General features: G+C 43.1%; 1 protein-coding gene across 1 annotated transcript in view; it reads left to right on the top strand.

The window, feature by feature from the left end:
- The window catches only part of znf423 (zinc finger protein 423), a gene marked incomplete at its 5' end in the record, with an annotated part of 246,441 nt that overhangs the window by 174,441 nt on the left and 58,702 nt on the right, over nt 1-13,298 (top strand). Inside the window, 8 exons of the mRNA XM_080737309.1 lie at nt 380-646; nt 2,089-2,239; nt 4,877-5,292; nt 6,454-6,622; nt 8,358-8,542; nt 9,717-9,990; nt 10,991-11,159; nt 11,993-12,200. Of these exons, the coding sequence (XP_080593435.1) occupies nt 380-646; nt 2,089-2,239; nt 4,877-5,292; nt 6,454-6,622; nt 8,358-8,542; nt 9,717-9,990; nt 10,991-11,159; nt 11,993-12,200 (1,839 nt within the window). The remainder of the gene's footprint in view (nt 1-379; nt 647-2,088; nt 2,240-4,876; nt 5,293-6,453; nt 6,623-8,357; nt 8,543-9,716; nt 9,991-10,990; nt 11,160-11,992; nt 12,201-13,298) is intronic.

The raw sequence follows: 13,298 nt of genomic DNA, 5'->3' as shown, positions 1-13,298 counted from the left end.
TATTGACAAATTCGTCAACAAAATAAAAACTAGGCGAAAACGTGGGAGGGCGCGGCGCGTTGTGAGCTTGTAGATCTGCTATTTTCAGCACGCAACCAAGTGTAAAATCAGTCATTACGATGCCATCAAGGCCTGCCAAAATACATTTTAGTCGACTAAATCAACTGTAGATGTAGTCGCCTAAAAACGTATGATATTTAGGTCGACTAAAATAAGACCAAAACTAAAACCTTTCAGGTGACTTGTGACTAAAACTAAATGACAATTTTATTCAAAAGACTATGACTAAAACGAAATAAAGATTTGCTGTCAAAAACAACATTGATTGAATGGGTTAGTTGGATTCATGGCTGCATTCACCCCTATGCTTCCCACACAGGCGCACCTCAAGTCCCACCTGGAGATGCTGCTGCGGCGCCAGTCGTGCCCGCAGTGCAACAAGGAGGACTTTGAGACCCAGGAGGCGCTGCTGCAGCACCTGACGGTGCACTACACCACCACCTCCACCCAGTACGTGTGCGAGAGCTGCGACAAGCAGTTCTCCTCCGTGGACGACCTGCAGAAGCACCTGCTGGACATGCACACCTTCGTGCTGTACCACTGCACGCTGTGCCAGGAGGTGTTCGACTCCAAGGTCTCCATACAGGTGAAGGAATGGGCCGGAGGAAGTTACTTCGATTTGTTTGCTTAAACAACCATTTAGGCCTAGAATTATTGACTGCTTTAACTATTGAAAAATAGCAGATATAAAAGCTCACAGCGCGGCACCGAGTGCCGCGCTGCGAGCTTGTAGATCTGCTATTTTTGAAAAAGTCGTGAAAATGTGTGGAAATCTTTGAATATAATGTATTTTTTTAAGCAAACGTTTGTAAACTCAAATTTTGCTTCTGGGTGGTCCCTGGAAGTATATTTTGAGATGGGGGTCAGTGGACAAATACATATCATTTTGGGGGTCCTTCACATGAAAAGGTTTGAGAACCACTGACATAGTCGTCTCTCAATAACAGACTAACTGAGCTCCAGTTAAAGTTAAAAGGACCTTTTCTTTGACGATGGCTTGCCAGATTGCTGACTCAGAAACGTAGGTTTTTCAAAAAACCTTGGAAGGATTCAAAAGACACTTATAGAATCGGGTAAAAATTCAAATTTTCACGATTTAAAAAAAATAGCAGATCTACAAGCTCGCTCTGTGAGCTTGTATATCTGCTATTTTTCAATAGTTAAAGCCTAAAATAATGATACACAATAATGTGTACCCGTTCTAAATGGGTTAAAGATGGGGTGCCATTATCTTTCCCCCCTTATGATCAGATATTATTATTATACTTGGAGGAAGATTTTCTTTTTAAAAAAGTGCACAGAAAGTGTTACAATTTGTTTTTTATGTGACCACACCCACCAGTTCATTAAGTATGCCTGGTGACCCAGCTGAAGTTAGCCACACCCACAGTGTTGGGTGTATTGTAAAAGGAGAGGGGCTGAGTTTGTGATGTCAGTAACTCAGTGTTTTTCGACTGGCCCTTTTGACTCCGAGGCTTTCAGCTTTCAGGAAGAAACCAAAAATACACAGGGATGGAAAATTTGCACATTATAACCCCAGCTGGGGGTCTATTAGAGTAACGTTAACTCCATAGACACATACAAAAGAGAAAAAGTACAAAACTATGGCACCACCTCTTTAAGAATAAGTAATAATACCACAGTATGAGAATACTCTGTTACAAGTAAAAGTCCTGTACAAAAGTATTGGCATCCAAATATACTTTAAGTACCAAAGTAAAAGTACAAAGATCTGACATTAACGCACCACGGCCAAAAGAAACAAACACACATTTAGCAGATGCTCGTATCCAGAGCTTAATTCAGAGTTGCTGTGCATACATGCACGATGGTGCAAGATCAGAGGAAATCCTCGTCAACAACTTTGACTTTGACTGATCTTCATTGACAATGAAATATAAATATGTACAAACAACATTCAGGACAGGGTAACAGAATAGACTAGTGTGAAGAAAACACTTCATATTTTCATTCTAGGACATTCATTTTAGTATTTTTCTGCTGATAATCTTCCCTGTTGTTGTCCAGGTTCACTTGGCGGTGAAGCACAGCAATGAGAAGAAGATGTTCCGCTGTACAGCGTGTGCCTGGGACTTCAGGAAGGAGACAGACCTCCAGATCCACGTCAAACACAACCACCTGGGCCAGACCTCCAGCCTGGCTGGGAATATGGGTGCAGGTAGGGACACTGAGAGTGCCGCGCTGCGAGCTTGTAGATCTGCTATTTTTTGAAATTCGTTTTGACCCGATTCTATAAGTGTCTTTTGAATCCTTCAAAGATTTTTTGAAAAACCTATGTTTCTATGTCAGCAATCTGGCCAGCCATCGTCAAAGAAAAGGTCCTTTTCACTTAAATGGAGCTCAGTTAGTCTGTTCTTGAGAGACTACTATGTCAGTGGTTCTCAAACGTTTTCATGTCAAGGACCTCCAAACTGATATTTATTTGGCCACGGACCCCCATCTCAAAATATCTAGTTCCAGGGACCACCCAGAAGCAATTTTGAAAATACATATATTCAAAGATGTGCACACATTTTCACGACTTTTTCAAAAATAGCAGATCTACAAGCTCGCAGCGCGGCACTCGGTGCCGCGCTGTGAGCTTGTATATCTGCTATTTTTCACTGGTTAAAGCATTCAGTAATTCTAGGCCTAAATGGGATCGCTTCCAATTTCGGGGTTTGATCCGGTCGGGAGCGAAAACCACCTATGTCATGTTGTAGTCCTCAAAGGACTACAATTTGGCCGGGAAAGATCAAAAGCGGATTCAGTTTTAACCCAAAATAATTCCCCTGCACTCACGGACATACTTTTAGGGCCTACCTAATAAACCATGTAGTTTTTGCTTTCGGAAAATTTGTTTGGAATATGCATCTTTTAGTCCAACTCGTAGCGACTGGCAAAACTACACTAGGCTACTCGGGCATTTTAATAGGGATTGGGGAAACAAACGGGGGGAACCAAAACAGAGCGACGCCGCTTCTTCTGCTTGTGGTATCTGCCTAGACCAGATCAAACGCCCGTTGTAAACGAATACCAGGCTTTCCTCTTAGAAAAGACTGGTGACGTGAGGTTAGGTGGGCTTAGGGAACAGACAAGATGAAGAACACATCAAGTTTGCATGTTTATATGTGCACTAGACCTTACCCGTTCGAAGATATGTGCTGCAAAATATGTGCAGGGTGTGGGTTATGGGGAAAGTAACTGTAACTGGTGCGTGCATGAGAATATGTGGGAGCATCATAATGTGAGGAGAGAGAGAGAGAGAGAGAGAGAGAGAAAGAGAGAGAGAGAGAGACAGAGAGAGACAGAGAGAGAGACAGAGACAGAGAGAGAGAGAGAGTCTCTCGTCACTGCAACATTCCTAACTGTGAGAGAGGTGTGTGTGGGCCGGGGGCTACAGATCCCATGGCCTGGAGGAACGGACCGTAACCCTGACAACAGGCTGTAGAGCTGTGGAGTGAAGAAACGCTAATAAATAGCTTGAATTTGGGAAAAATGAAATTCGGGCTCCGTCACCGTGTGTATAATGCTAATGGCCAATGCCATGTTAAATTTGAGATCAGTCGCTGAAGCGAGTGAATAGATATTGCATTTTGTGTACTGACTGACTGACTGACTGACCTACTGACTGACCTCCCTAATTATAGTATGGATATCGTCGCTGTCGGACAGAAACCTTGTATCTCCAAGTTTCAAATTTGTACGTTTTTTTTGCAAAGTAAAGCCATGCTTCATCATTCAAGGCGTCGCACAAAAGTAGTGAAAACAGCCGATCTACTTGTAGATCTGCTGTTTTCACTACTTTAAATCATTTTTAAAATGATAAATACAATACGAACAGTTTTGGACATACAAGGTTTCCACTCGACAACGACGATATACAGTACAGTGTGTATATAAAAAATACTCTAAATATGTATTTATATACGTACATTCTCATGGCAAGACTCGCTTGCCGTCTGTAAGAGTCTGTATGTGAGTCTGTCTGTTTGCCCAGAGCTAGTTTCGCAAAGTGCTGAACCGATCAGCACCAAATGTTTTGTACACACTGCCAGTAGGCCAAAGAAGTACCTCGTCACGTTTTACATATTTGTTTGATATTACACTTTAAGATCCACATGGGAACCAAACTGTTAGTATATTAGAACATTTTCAAAAGGTACTGATCTGAAACTTAAAAGTAAGCACCTTTTTAAATGAAGGAAAGTCTGGGTGATTGAAATGCAAATTGCTGCCGATCAGAAGAAAACGGGTATCTCCAGATAAATGTAATAATTTAATGAACTGGAAGAAAAGAAAAAAAGGTTTTCATGCATCCTCATATTACTGACGTCATGTTGCAGAGGACTATGAATGTTTAGTTGAAACAAAAGCTACAACCCCTGAGTGTTTTTGAAGAAGTGAATGTTTAAGCCTACTAACCCAGCTCCCATGTCAATGAGGGATGGGACAACAGCGATGTTATCATTTTTCGTGATAAAAAAAAAACACTCACGATAATCGTATCGTGGAGATTTAATTTATCGTGATATCGTCCTCCATCATGCACTGGGATCAATTCACCTTTTAGTTGCCGAGCTGCATATCCGGTACCACTTAAATTGGTAAAAGGTACTTATAATTTACATACTTGATACAGTCTTTTTTTCACTCTCTATCAAATGTCTTGTAGATCGGCTATTTTTTGGCAAATGTTCTGCCCCAGGATAATGGATTTTGATTATCGCGATAATATCGTAAATCGCGATTTCTTTGGTCGCAATAATCGTCATATGACATTTTCATATCGTCCCCTCCCTAACGTCCATGCCAGGCCTGAAGCCCAGGAAGTGCATCTTCTGCGGGGAGACGTTTGGGACGGAGGTGGAGCTCCAGTGCCACATCACCACGCACAGCAAGAAGTTCAACTGCCGCTTCTGCGGCAAGGCCTTCCACGCCCTCACGCTGCTGGAGAGGCACCTGAGGGAGAAGCACTGCGTCTTCGACGGCGGGAGCATCGTCACCGGAAGCAACGGGGGAGCGGCGAGCGGAGGGAGCCACAACGGCACGCCGAACGGCGTGCCGCCGTCAGCCTCCAAGCGAGGAGGAGGAGGAGGAGGAGGAGGAGGAGGCGGTGGAAATGCGGTGGGAGGAGGAGGTGCCGCGGGGGAGAGGACGACGGTGGCGGCAGCCGAGCAAGCCGACCTCCAGAACATGCTGCTGAAGGGAGCAGGAGGTTTGATTGATTCAGTATTTTATTAGACAAAAACGGAGAACAGTCAATACAATAGAAATGTAGTACAGTACAAGTACAGTTAAAGGTGATACACCATGCATTTAGAAAGTATTTATGTCATATTGTTTATGTCCCAAAAACGTTTTTCAAAAGGTTTGAGGCAAAATTACCACTCCTGAATAGAGAGCCTCTCTCATTTTTGAATGGCTCTCAGAGCATTTCAGCTGCAGTACCACCTTTGGCCTGAACTGCGCCACCCCCCCCCCCCCCAAAATCTTTTAGATTTTTTTTTTTTTTTTGAAAAACATTTTTTTTTATGATGACGTCACAATCGGCAGCAAATCTGGATAGCCTGTTTTGAGAACCCGTGGGATACATTTAACCTTCGCCTTCTCAAAACCAGAGAAAGACACAACGGTCAGAAATGGGACTTTGTGAGGATAGAAGGTGCTAGTGGGACCCCCAAAAAAGGTTTTAAAATAGGAAAAGTGAAATTTCATGGTGTATCACCTTTAAACACCCTACCTAAAAGGAACATCCCAAAGGAGTCATTTTACGGTCCTTTTTACATTGCCTGTCTATAGGAGAAGTGATAACTACCTCCGTCGCTGGCCTCCTGAAAGTAAGGGTGGCGATATGGAAAAATAGAATATCACGATATTTCCCCAAGCTGTATCACGATACACGATTTTATCACGATTCTTTTTCACGTTGGTTTTTATGGTTATTTTTCAAGTTACTTGTCAAAAACTAGACTCTCTGGTTTCCTTTTGGGAGGTCTAAATTGAACTTTACAAGTACGGTATGTAACTCTGACAGTATACAAATGAAACCATTTGGTTTCATTTGTATACTGTCAGAGTTAAGTGGAGACCTTGACATTTTAAAGTTTGAGAACTATTGATTTAGACCAAAATGCAGGTTTAAATTGAATTCTGCAATGAATATCTGTTTTACAAGGCTCCCTCAAAATTGTATCACTATATATACGATATCTCTGAAAAGGCATATCGTGGAGACATTGTATCGTCTCAACGATAATTATCACCATATCGCCCACCCCTTTGTTTTCAGGGCAGTTTTGTCAAGGAATTCCACACCTGGGTGGCAGTGTTGTAGAAGGAGAATTTACCCATATTTTGTCTTCTGGGTTTGTGTTACCAGATCGTTGTCAGGGTGGCGACGCGGTCAACAGCCACGAGGCCAGCGGCGGCGAGGAGGAGCTGGACACCTCGGAGCCCATGTACGCCTGCGACATCTGCGGAGCCGCCTACACCATGGAGTCACTGCTCCAGAACCACCGCCTCAGAGACCACAACATCCGACCCGGAGAAGACGATGCTTGTAAAAAAAACGCTGCTACCTTGTTTATTATTCAGCAGTGTTTTACCCATTTAGGCCTGAAAAATACCTAACATTTTTCTCTAAATCCTAACAGTTTTTTGAGAAATGTTTTATGTCAGGGGTTCTCAAGCCTGTTCATTTCAAGGACCCCCTAGAATTGTATGTATTTGACCACGGACCCCCACTCTGAAAATAATTTGTTCCAGGGACCAAGAGAAAGAAGGATTTGCGTTTCAAATGTCTGCTTTAAAAAAACATATACATTCAAAGATTTGCCCACATTTTCACCATTTTTCAAAAATAGCAGATCTACAAGCTCGCAGTGCGGCGCTCTGTGCCGCGCTGTGAGCTTGTATATCTGCTATTTTTTAATAGTTTAAGCATAAAATGATGGTTAAAGTGGTGATTCAGAATATGCTTACCCGGTGGGTAACCACATGAAACCTGGTCATCCGGGATGAACATTTGGTGAATATAGTTGATCTTTATTTTCACAAAGCGATGCAATGCCACACGTTTGTGAACTTGGAGATCAGCTGTTTTTCGGCAAAGAGATTTGGTGTAGAGCAGTGGCTCCCAACCTTTGGACCATTGGAACTAACAGTATAGTTAAGTTCCTATTTATCCGTATCACAATGCGAAGTGTTTTTCTAATTATTTGGGGGCGCACTTGCAATATCCTTACTGCCCACCAGTTGGCCCCATCCCACATGTTGGGAATCGCTGGTGTAGAGGGAGAAAAAAAAGGAGCAGACCTAGGGTTGTACATTACACTACTACAGGGTTCCCCAATTAGTTTTCCCCAAGGGCCGAATTATGTCTAGGGTACCAAGCCGAGGGCCACAGCATTACAGGGGGCGACGGTGGCGTTCCCACTACAAAAGTAGTGAAAACAGCCGATCTACAAGCATACAACGCCTCGCACCGCGAGGCGTTGTGTGCTTGTAGATCTGCTGTTTTCACTACTTTTGTGCGACGGCCTTGTATGATTTGGGAAAGAGCGTACACATTTGGAGATACGAGATTTCCACCCGACAACGACGATATACTACTGTTGTTGCTGCTCTTATACCACCATTATTACTGGGGTTGGTGTGGGCCAGACAGTAGCCCCCCGCGGGCCGCAAATGGCCCGCGGGCCGCCTATTGCGGAACCCTGCACTACTATATAATGTTTAAGTGGATAAGAATACATTCTAAAAGGCTTAATTACTTGATATAAAAATAGATTTGTCTGCTTCCACATACAGTAAGTGAATAATAAACGGACAATGTAGAATGATCTTCTCTGATTGTACTCCCACGTTGCTTTGTAAAGAAACTAATTTGTAAAACATCTGTGTATTTTGTGATTATAATCAGGATTACTGCAGTTACTATGACGATGAATATGTATTACGTCAGGGTTCTTCAATGTTTTCAGTCCAAGGACCCCTTAGTTGAGAGAGAGATGAAGCAACCTTATCATAGATTCCATATAGTTTCATTGTTTGACAGTACAATCATCAGTGTATTTTGGATTGATGTCAATTTGTGTTTTCAGATACGGATTTAACCACTTGAACCGTCAATACTTAATAAACTTGACATTCTTTTCCCCCTCTACACCAAATCTCTTCGAAAATAGACGACCTACTATTTTTGGCTTAAGTTCTCAGAATATGGACCCACTGTTGAAGACTCTTGTACTATGTTAAACATGCTTCTGATTATTTATCTATCTCTTTAACACCAGGTTCGCGTAAGAAGAAGGCAGACTTCATCAAGGGGAACCACAAGTGCAACGTGTGTTCCAGAACGTTCTTCTCTGAGAACGGGCTTCGCGAGCACGCTCAGACGCACCGCGGACCCGCCAAACACTACATGTGTCCCATCTGTGGCGAGCGCTTCCCCTCCCTGCTAACACTCACCGAGCACAAGGTAACGTTTGTGTAGCGGCATATTACAGTGGGGAAAGGATTTCAGAGCAATCAGACCATTGGGGACGTTTGTAGACAAGATGTGAAAAATGTGTCACTTTATAGCTTAGAGGACAACTTTGTTCATATTTTAGATAGTCATTAGAGAAAAGAAAAGATGAATGTTAAAATGTTTCCATTTACTTCTTTCTATCGTTTTAGTGATTTGAACGATTTTGGTTGGGGGCATGTATGCAATGTCTTTTTCGACACAATAAGCCCATTCCTAAGATGCACCGCAATCTTTCATGGGCAGATGTGACTTATGGGGGCTGGTGTAAATAGTAACAAAGACTTTACCGGCTTATTGTGTACGCCTAAAAACACATATCTAGCCACTTGTACGCATGCCCACAGTGCCCACTGGAATCAAAATACTAAAATCACTAAAACAATAGTAAGCAGTAAATGAAAACATTTTAACATCATCATCTCATCTTTTCTTTTCTCTAATTACAATCTAAAATATGAACCCTTGTTGTAAAAACCCAAAGTTGTCCTTTAAAAATGATGACACACAGTCAGATGGGTACAGAGGGGTATTGCATAACGGTTTGGGGCATCATGCCTTTCCAACTTGCATCATTCCCTAGTATAGGCCAGTCTGGCAGTGCTTAGCTGTTGAAATCAGTGTTGTTTTTGACAGCAAATTTTGATTTAGTTTTAGTCATAGTCTTTTGAATTAAATGTCTTTTAGTTTTAGTCATCATAATTTTGTCACCTGAAAAGTCTTAGTTTTAGTCTAATTTTAGTCGACTAAATATCATAAGATGTATTTTGGCAGGCCTTGATGGCTTCGTAATGACTTCTACACTTGGTTGCAGTGCGACGCGTTGTGAGCTTGTAGATCTGCTATTTTCAGCGTGCAAAACACCTGAGAGCAACCAAACATAAAATGACTCTCTTCTCCACTAGTCCCTCCCCAAACATTTTTGTCTAGTTTTTATTTAGTTGACGAAATTGTCAATATATTTAGTCTTAGTTTTAGTCACCATAGCTTAGTTTTTATTTAGTTTTTATTTAGTTTTCTTCAGTGAAAAAAACTTAGTCGACCAACATTTTTTGTCATAGTCTTAGGCAACGAAATCAACACTGGTTGAAACGAAACGTTCCTTCTCTCCCTCCTCCTCCTCCAGGTGACCCACAGCAAGAGCCTGGACACGGGGACGTGTCGGATCTGCAAGATGCCGCTGCAGAGCGAGGAGGAGTTCATCGAGCACTGCCAGATGCACCCCGACCTCCGCAACTCGCTGACGGGCTTCCGCTGCGTGGTCTGTATGCAGACGGTCACCTCCACACTGGAGCTGAAGATCCACGGCACCTTCCACATGCAGAAGCTCTCCACGGGCTCCACGTTGGGGTCCACCGGCGGGGGGAACGCCGGGAACGGAGGATTAGGAGTAGGAGGAGGTAGGGGTGGGCGATATGGAAAAAATACAATATCACCATATTTTTCCAACCGGTATCACGATGCACGATCTTATCACGATTTTTTTTTGAGCGGTGGTAAACCGCTCCATAGAGTGGCTGTGCGTGTGTCTGTAGCCTTTTTCCTCAGCGTTTTGCCATAGCAAAACGTGTGTATGTAGCATCATGTTTGTCTAGTGATGTCATATGTCGTATGTCTGTAGCCTTTTTCCTCAGCGTTTTGCCATAGCAAAATGTGTGTGTGTGTAGCATAGCCTGTACATCCTAGACTTAAATCCTAGTCTGAAGACGTTATGCAAGCACGACCACCGCTCACTTCACATTGGGTGTGATTTTTTTCATGTTGGTTTACAACCACCTACAAGGTAACAAAAACTAAAAGAAAATTATGATTTTGGGAGGTATAAATTGACCCTTGCATGTATGTACCGATGTTTCCTGTTGAGATTGGCACATTTCACTCAGGTTTTTTCCTCTCACTCACGTCACTTTGTCTGCTGGCCTCACTCAGCAACGAAATAAAAAGAAAATGAACAAAAATTCAAATAAAACAAGCAGTGATCACCCCATGATGTGCATTGCAATGTAGTTTCAAATGCACCGTTTTTTGAGGGTAAAAAAGAAGACCTGTGTAACATGTGTCGTGTGATCTTGTCAGGTTGCCCCAAGAAATGTGCCAATCTCAGGAAACAACTGTAACTCTGGCAGTTTACAAATGAAACCCAATGGACCCGTTAGGGTCCATTGGGTTTCATTTGTATACTGTCAGAGTTAAGGGGAGACCGTGACATTGTAAAGTTTGAAAACCACTGATGCACCAAAATGCAGATTTAAATGAATTCTGCAATCAATCTCTGTATATTAACAATTTTTCATAAGGCTCCCTCATTGTATCACGATACATAGGACATCTCTGAAAAGGCATATCGTGGAGACATTGTATCGTCTCACCGATATTTATCCCCATATCGCCCACCCCTAGGAGGAGGTGGCGGCAACGGCTCGGCCTCCTCGTCCCCCAACGGCCAGCTGCAGCTGCACAAGACCTACAAGTGCGCCCTGTGTCTGAAGGAGTTCAAGAACAAAGGGGAGCTGGTGAAGTTGGACGTCAACGGCCTGCCCTACGGCCTCTGTGCCGGCTGCATGAGCAGGTGCTTTCTCCATTTTATGCATAGCGTTCCATTTCCTTCACTCATTTAATTTAATTAATTTCAGTTCCGATGTTGTTTATTTTACAACACACAGCGCAGCATTTCATTCAGTTTCCTTTTTTCACGCTGCTAATCACGGCCCTTGCAGAAACAGTGTCACGTCACGTCCACGTTCAAGTCCAAGTTCCACGTCGCCGTTTCCAAGCCACTTTGTAGTTCTGTGTCCTGTTCCACTGGGCGTATGCAAGTTTGTTGACTAATGTTGTGGCCTTTCTTACAAACAAATAAAGCCACGTTCTATGTCGGGGTGGTGTTGCAGTCTTGTTGTTTAACTTGCGTCTCTTCTTGTATAAATAAAAGCACTCAATCACAGTCACGGAGATCCGAAAGTTGCGTCAATTAATTCATTATTTATTTCCGCTGTACTCCGTCACATAAACATAACATTTGAATACCTTATTAAACAAAAAAGAGCCTGCTGCGGTCAACAAACTGTGACGCTTCCCCGTCTTACCTTATTCAGGGTAAGACGGGGAACACATTATTTTTCACCGCACCCAAATCATTCTATCAACGGGGAGGGGACCTCTATTCAAACCCATTCAATACCTCGTTTTCGTATTGATTACAAAGCTGTATAAAAGGACCAGTACTGAAAATACGATGACATCAGCTTGTCCGTACCGCTGTTCTGTGTCGTAACCTCTATTTACTGTCTCTTTATATTGTCAAAATTTAAAATCCATCTTTAGCACACGCACAAACACACACAGCTTAGGAATCAAGCAATGAATTCAAATGTAATCATCTAAACAATCAATCAATCAATATAGGGGCACCAACGGCCAGAGCCCCAGCCAGGGGAGGTCTGTCACGCCGGGGGAAGCCCAGGGAGAGAAGGCCGTGTCTGGGCTGAGGTGTCCGGAGTGTGGGGTGAAGTTTGAGAGCCTGGAGGACCTGGAGGGACATGTCCAGACAGACCACCCCGAGATCAGCCCTGAATCCAGCAGTAAGAAGGCAGAGGCCTCGCCTGCACCCAAGGTGAGGAGGGCTTGAGGGAGTGACAAAAGCCCGTATCAGAGTGTACGGTGGAGAGCTATCCACCGCAAATTTGAGGTGGAAAGCTTTCCACCTCAAGTCAGAAAATAAGTGCAGGACATCATAGTCACTCACGGTGACTATGATGGTGCATGTCCAGTGAACGGGGTGTAGAGCCTGTCTGTCTGATAGTAAAAACAGAGAGATGTGTTGGGACTTGCGGTGTAAAGCTCTCCACCGCGAGGAATGATGTAACGTTGTAGTTTCATGACTCAAAAAGACTCGAAAAGACTACACCGCGGTGTAAAGCCTTCCACCGCCCAGGCGACTATGATGCCGGCTAAAGGCTACAGAAATACACTGAAAGAAATACAATAGAGTAAAGGAATGCTAGCTAGCAAGTAAGTAACAACACAGTAGTGATCGGCAATCCCGTTCATTTCAGTGAACGGATCATTTCGTTCACGGTAATGATCCGTTCAAACGATTCGTTCACGTTCACCGTTCATAGCGCAATCGTCCCGTGAAAAACACTATCGCAGGGAGCGTCTTTATTACGTCACGAGAACAGCCCGCCCTCCCGTCCTGTGTTTCAGGGGCTATTAGGGGGAGGGGGCGGGGCAGTGAACGACACGTTTCAGGGATTTGAACGAATCGCTCACGAGTCTTGCTAATGATGCGATTCTTATGAACAAATCACTACAACACAGCTGGCAAGACTGATGGAGCTACACAGTAATATTGACATGTAACCAGAATTTACAAATGTCGTACTGGAGGTGATGTATTTACTGTAGGTGGTAGAATTTAATACATTGATAGAGAATTAGTGATTTAGTGTGCCTTAAACTGATAAGGAAAACTTACTCCATGGAAAATATAGGAATCCAATGCAGGCACATTTCTAAATACTAGCACTACATTTTCAGAGGTGCAGGATTGTCTTATTCACTACTATATACAGTAGTGTTTGTGTGTGTGTTCGTGCACAGCGTTCATGTGTGTGCAATCCAGCATGCATGAGAGCATTGATATGAATATATTTGTGCATGTTTCTGATTGTGTGTAAGCAGAAAAATGTTTAATATCACTGTATTGATC

The sequence above is a fragment of the Nannobrachium achirus genome (genome assembly GCF_963921795.1).
Source record: "Nannobrachium achirus genome assembly, chromosome: 11".
Lineage (NCBI taxonomy): Eukaryota > Metazoa > Chordata > Actinopteri > Myctophiformes > Myctophidae > Nannobrachium > Nannobrachium achirus.
The sequence above is the reverse complement of the archived record's forward strand: the minus strand, read 5'-3'. Positions and strand labels throughout refer to the sequence as shown.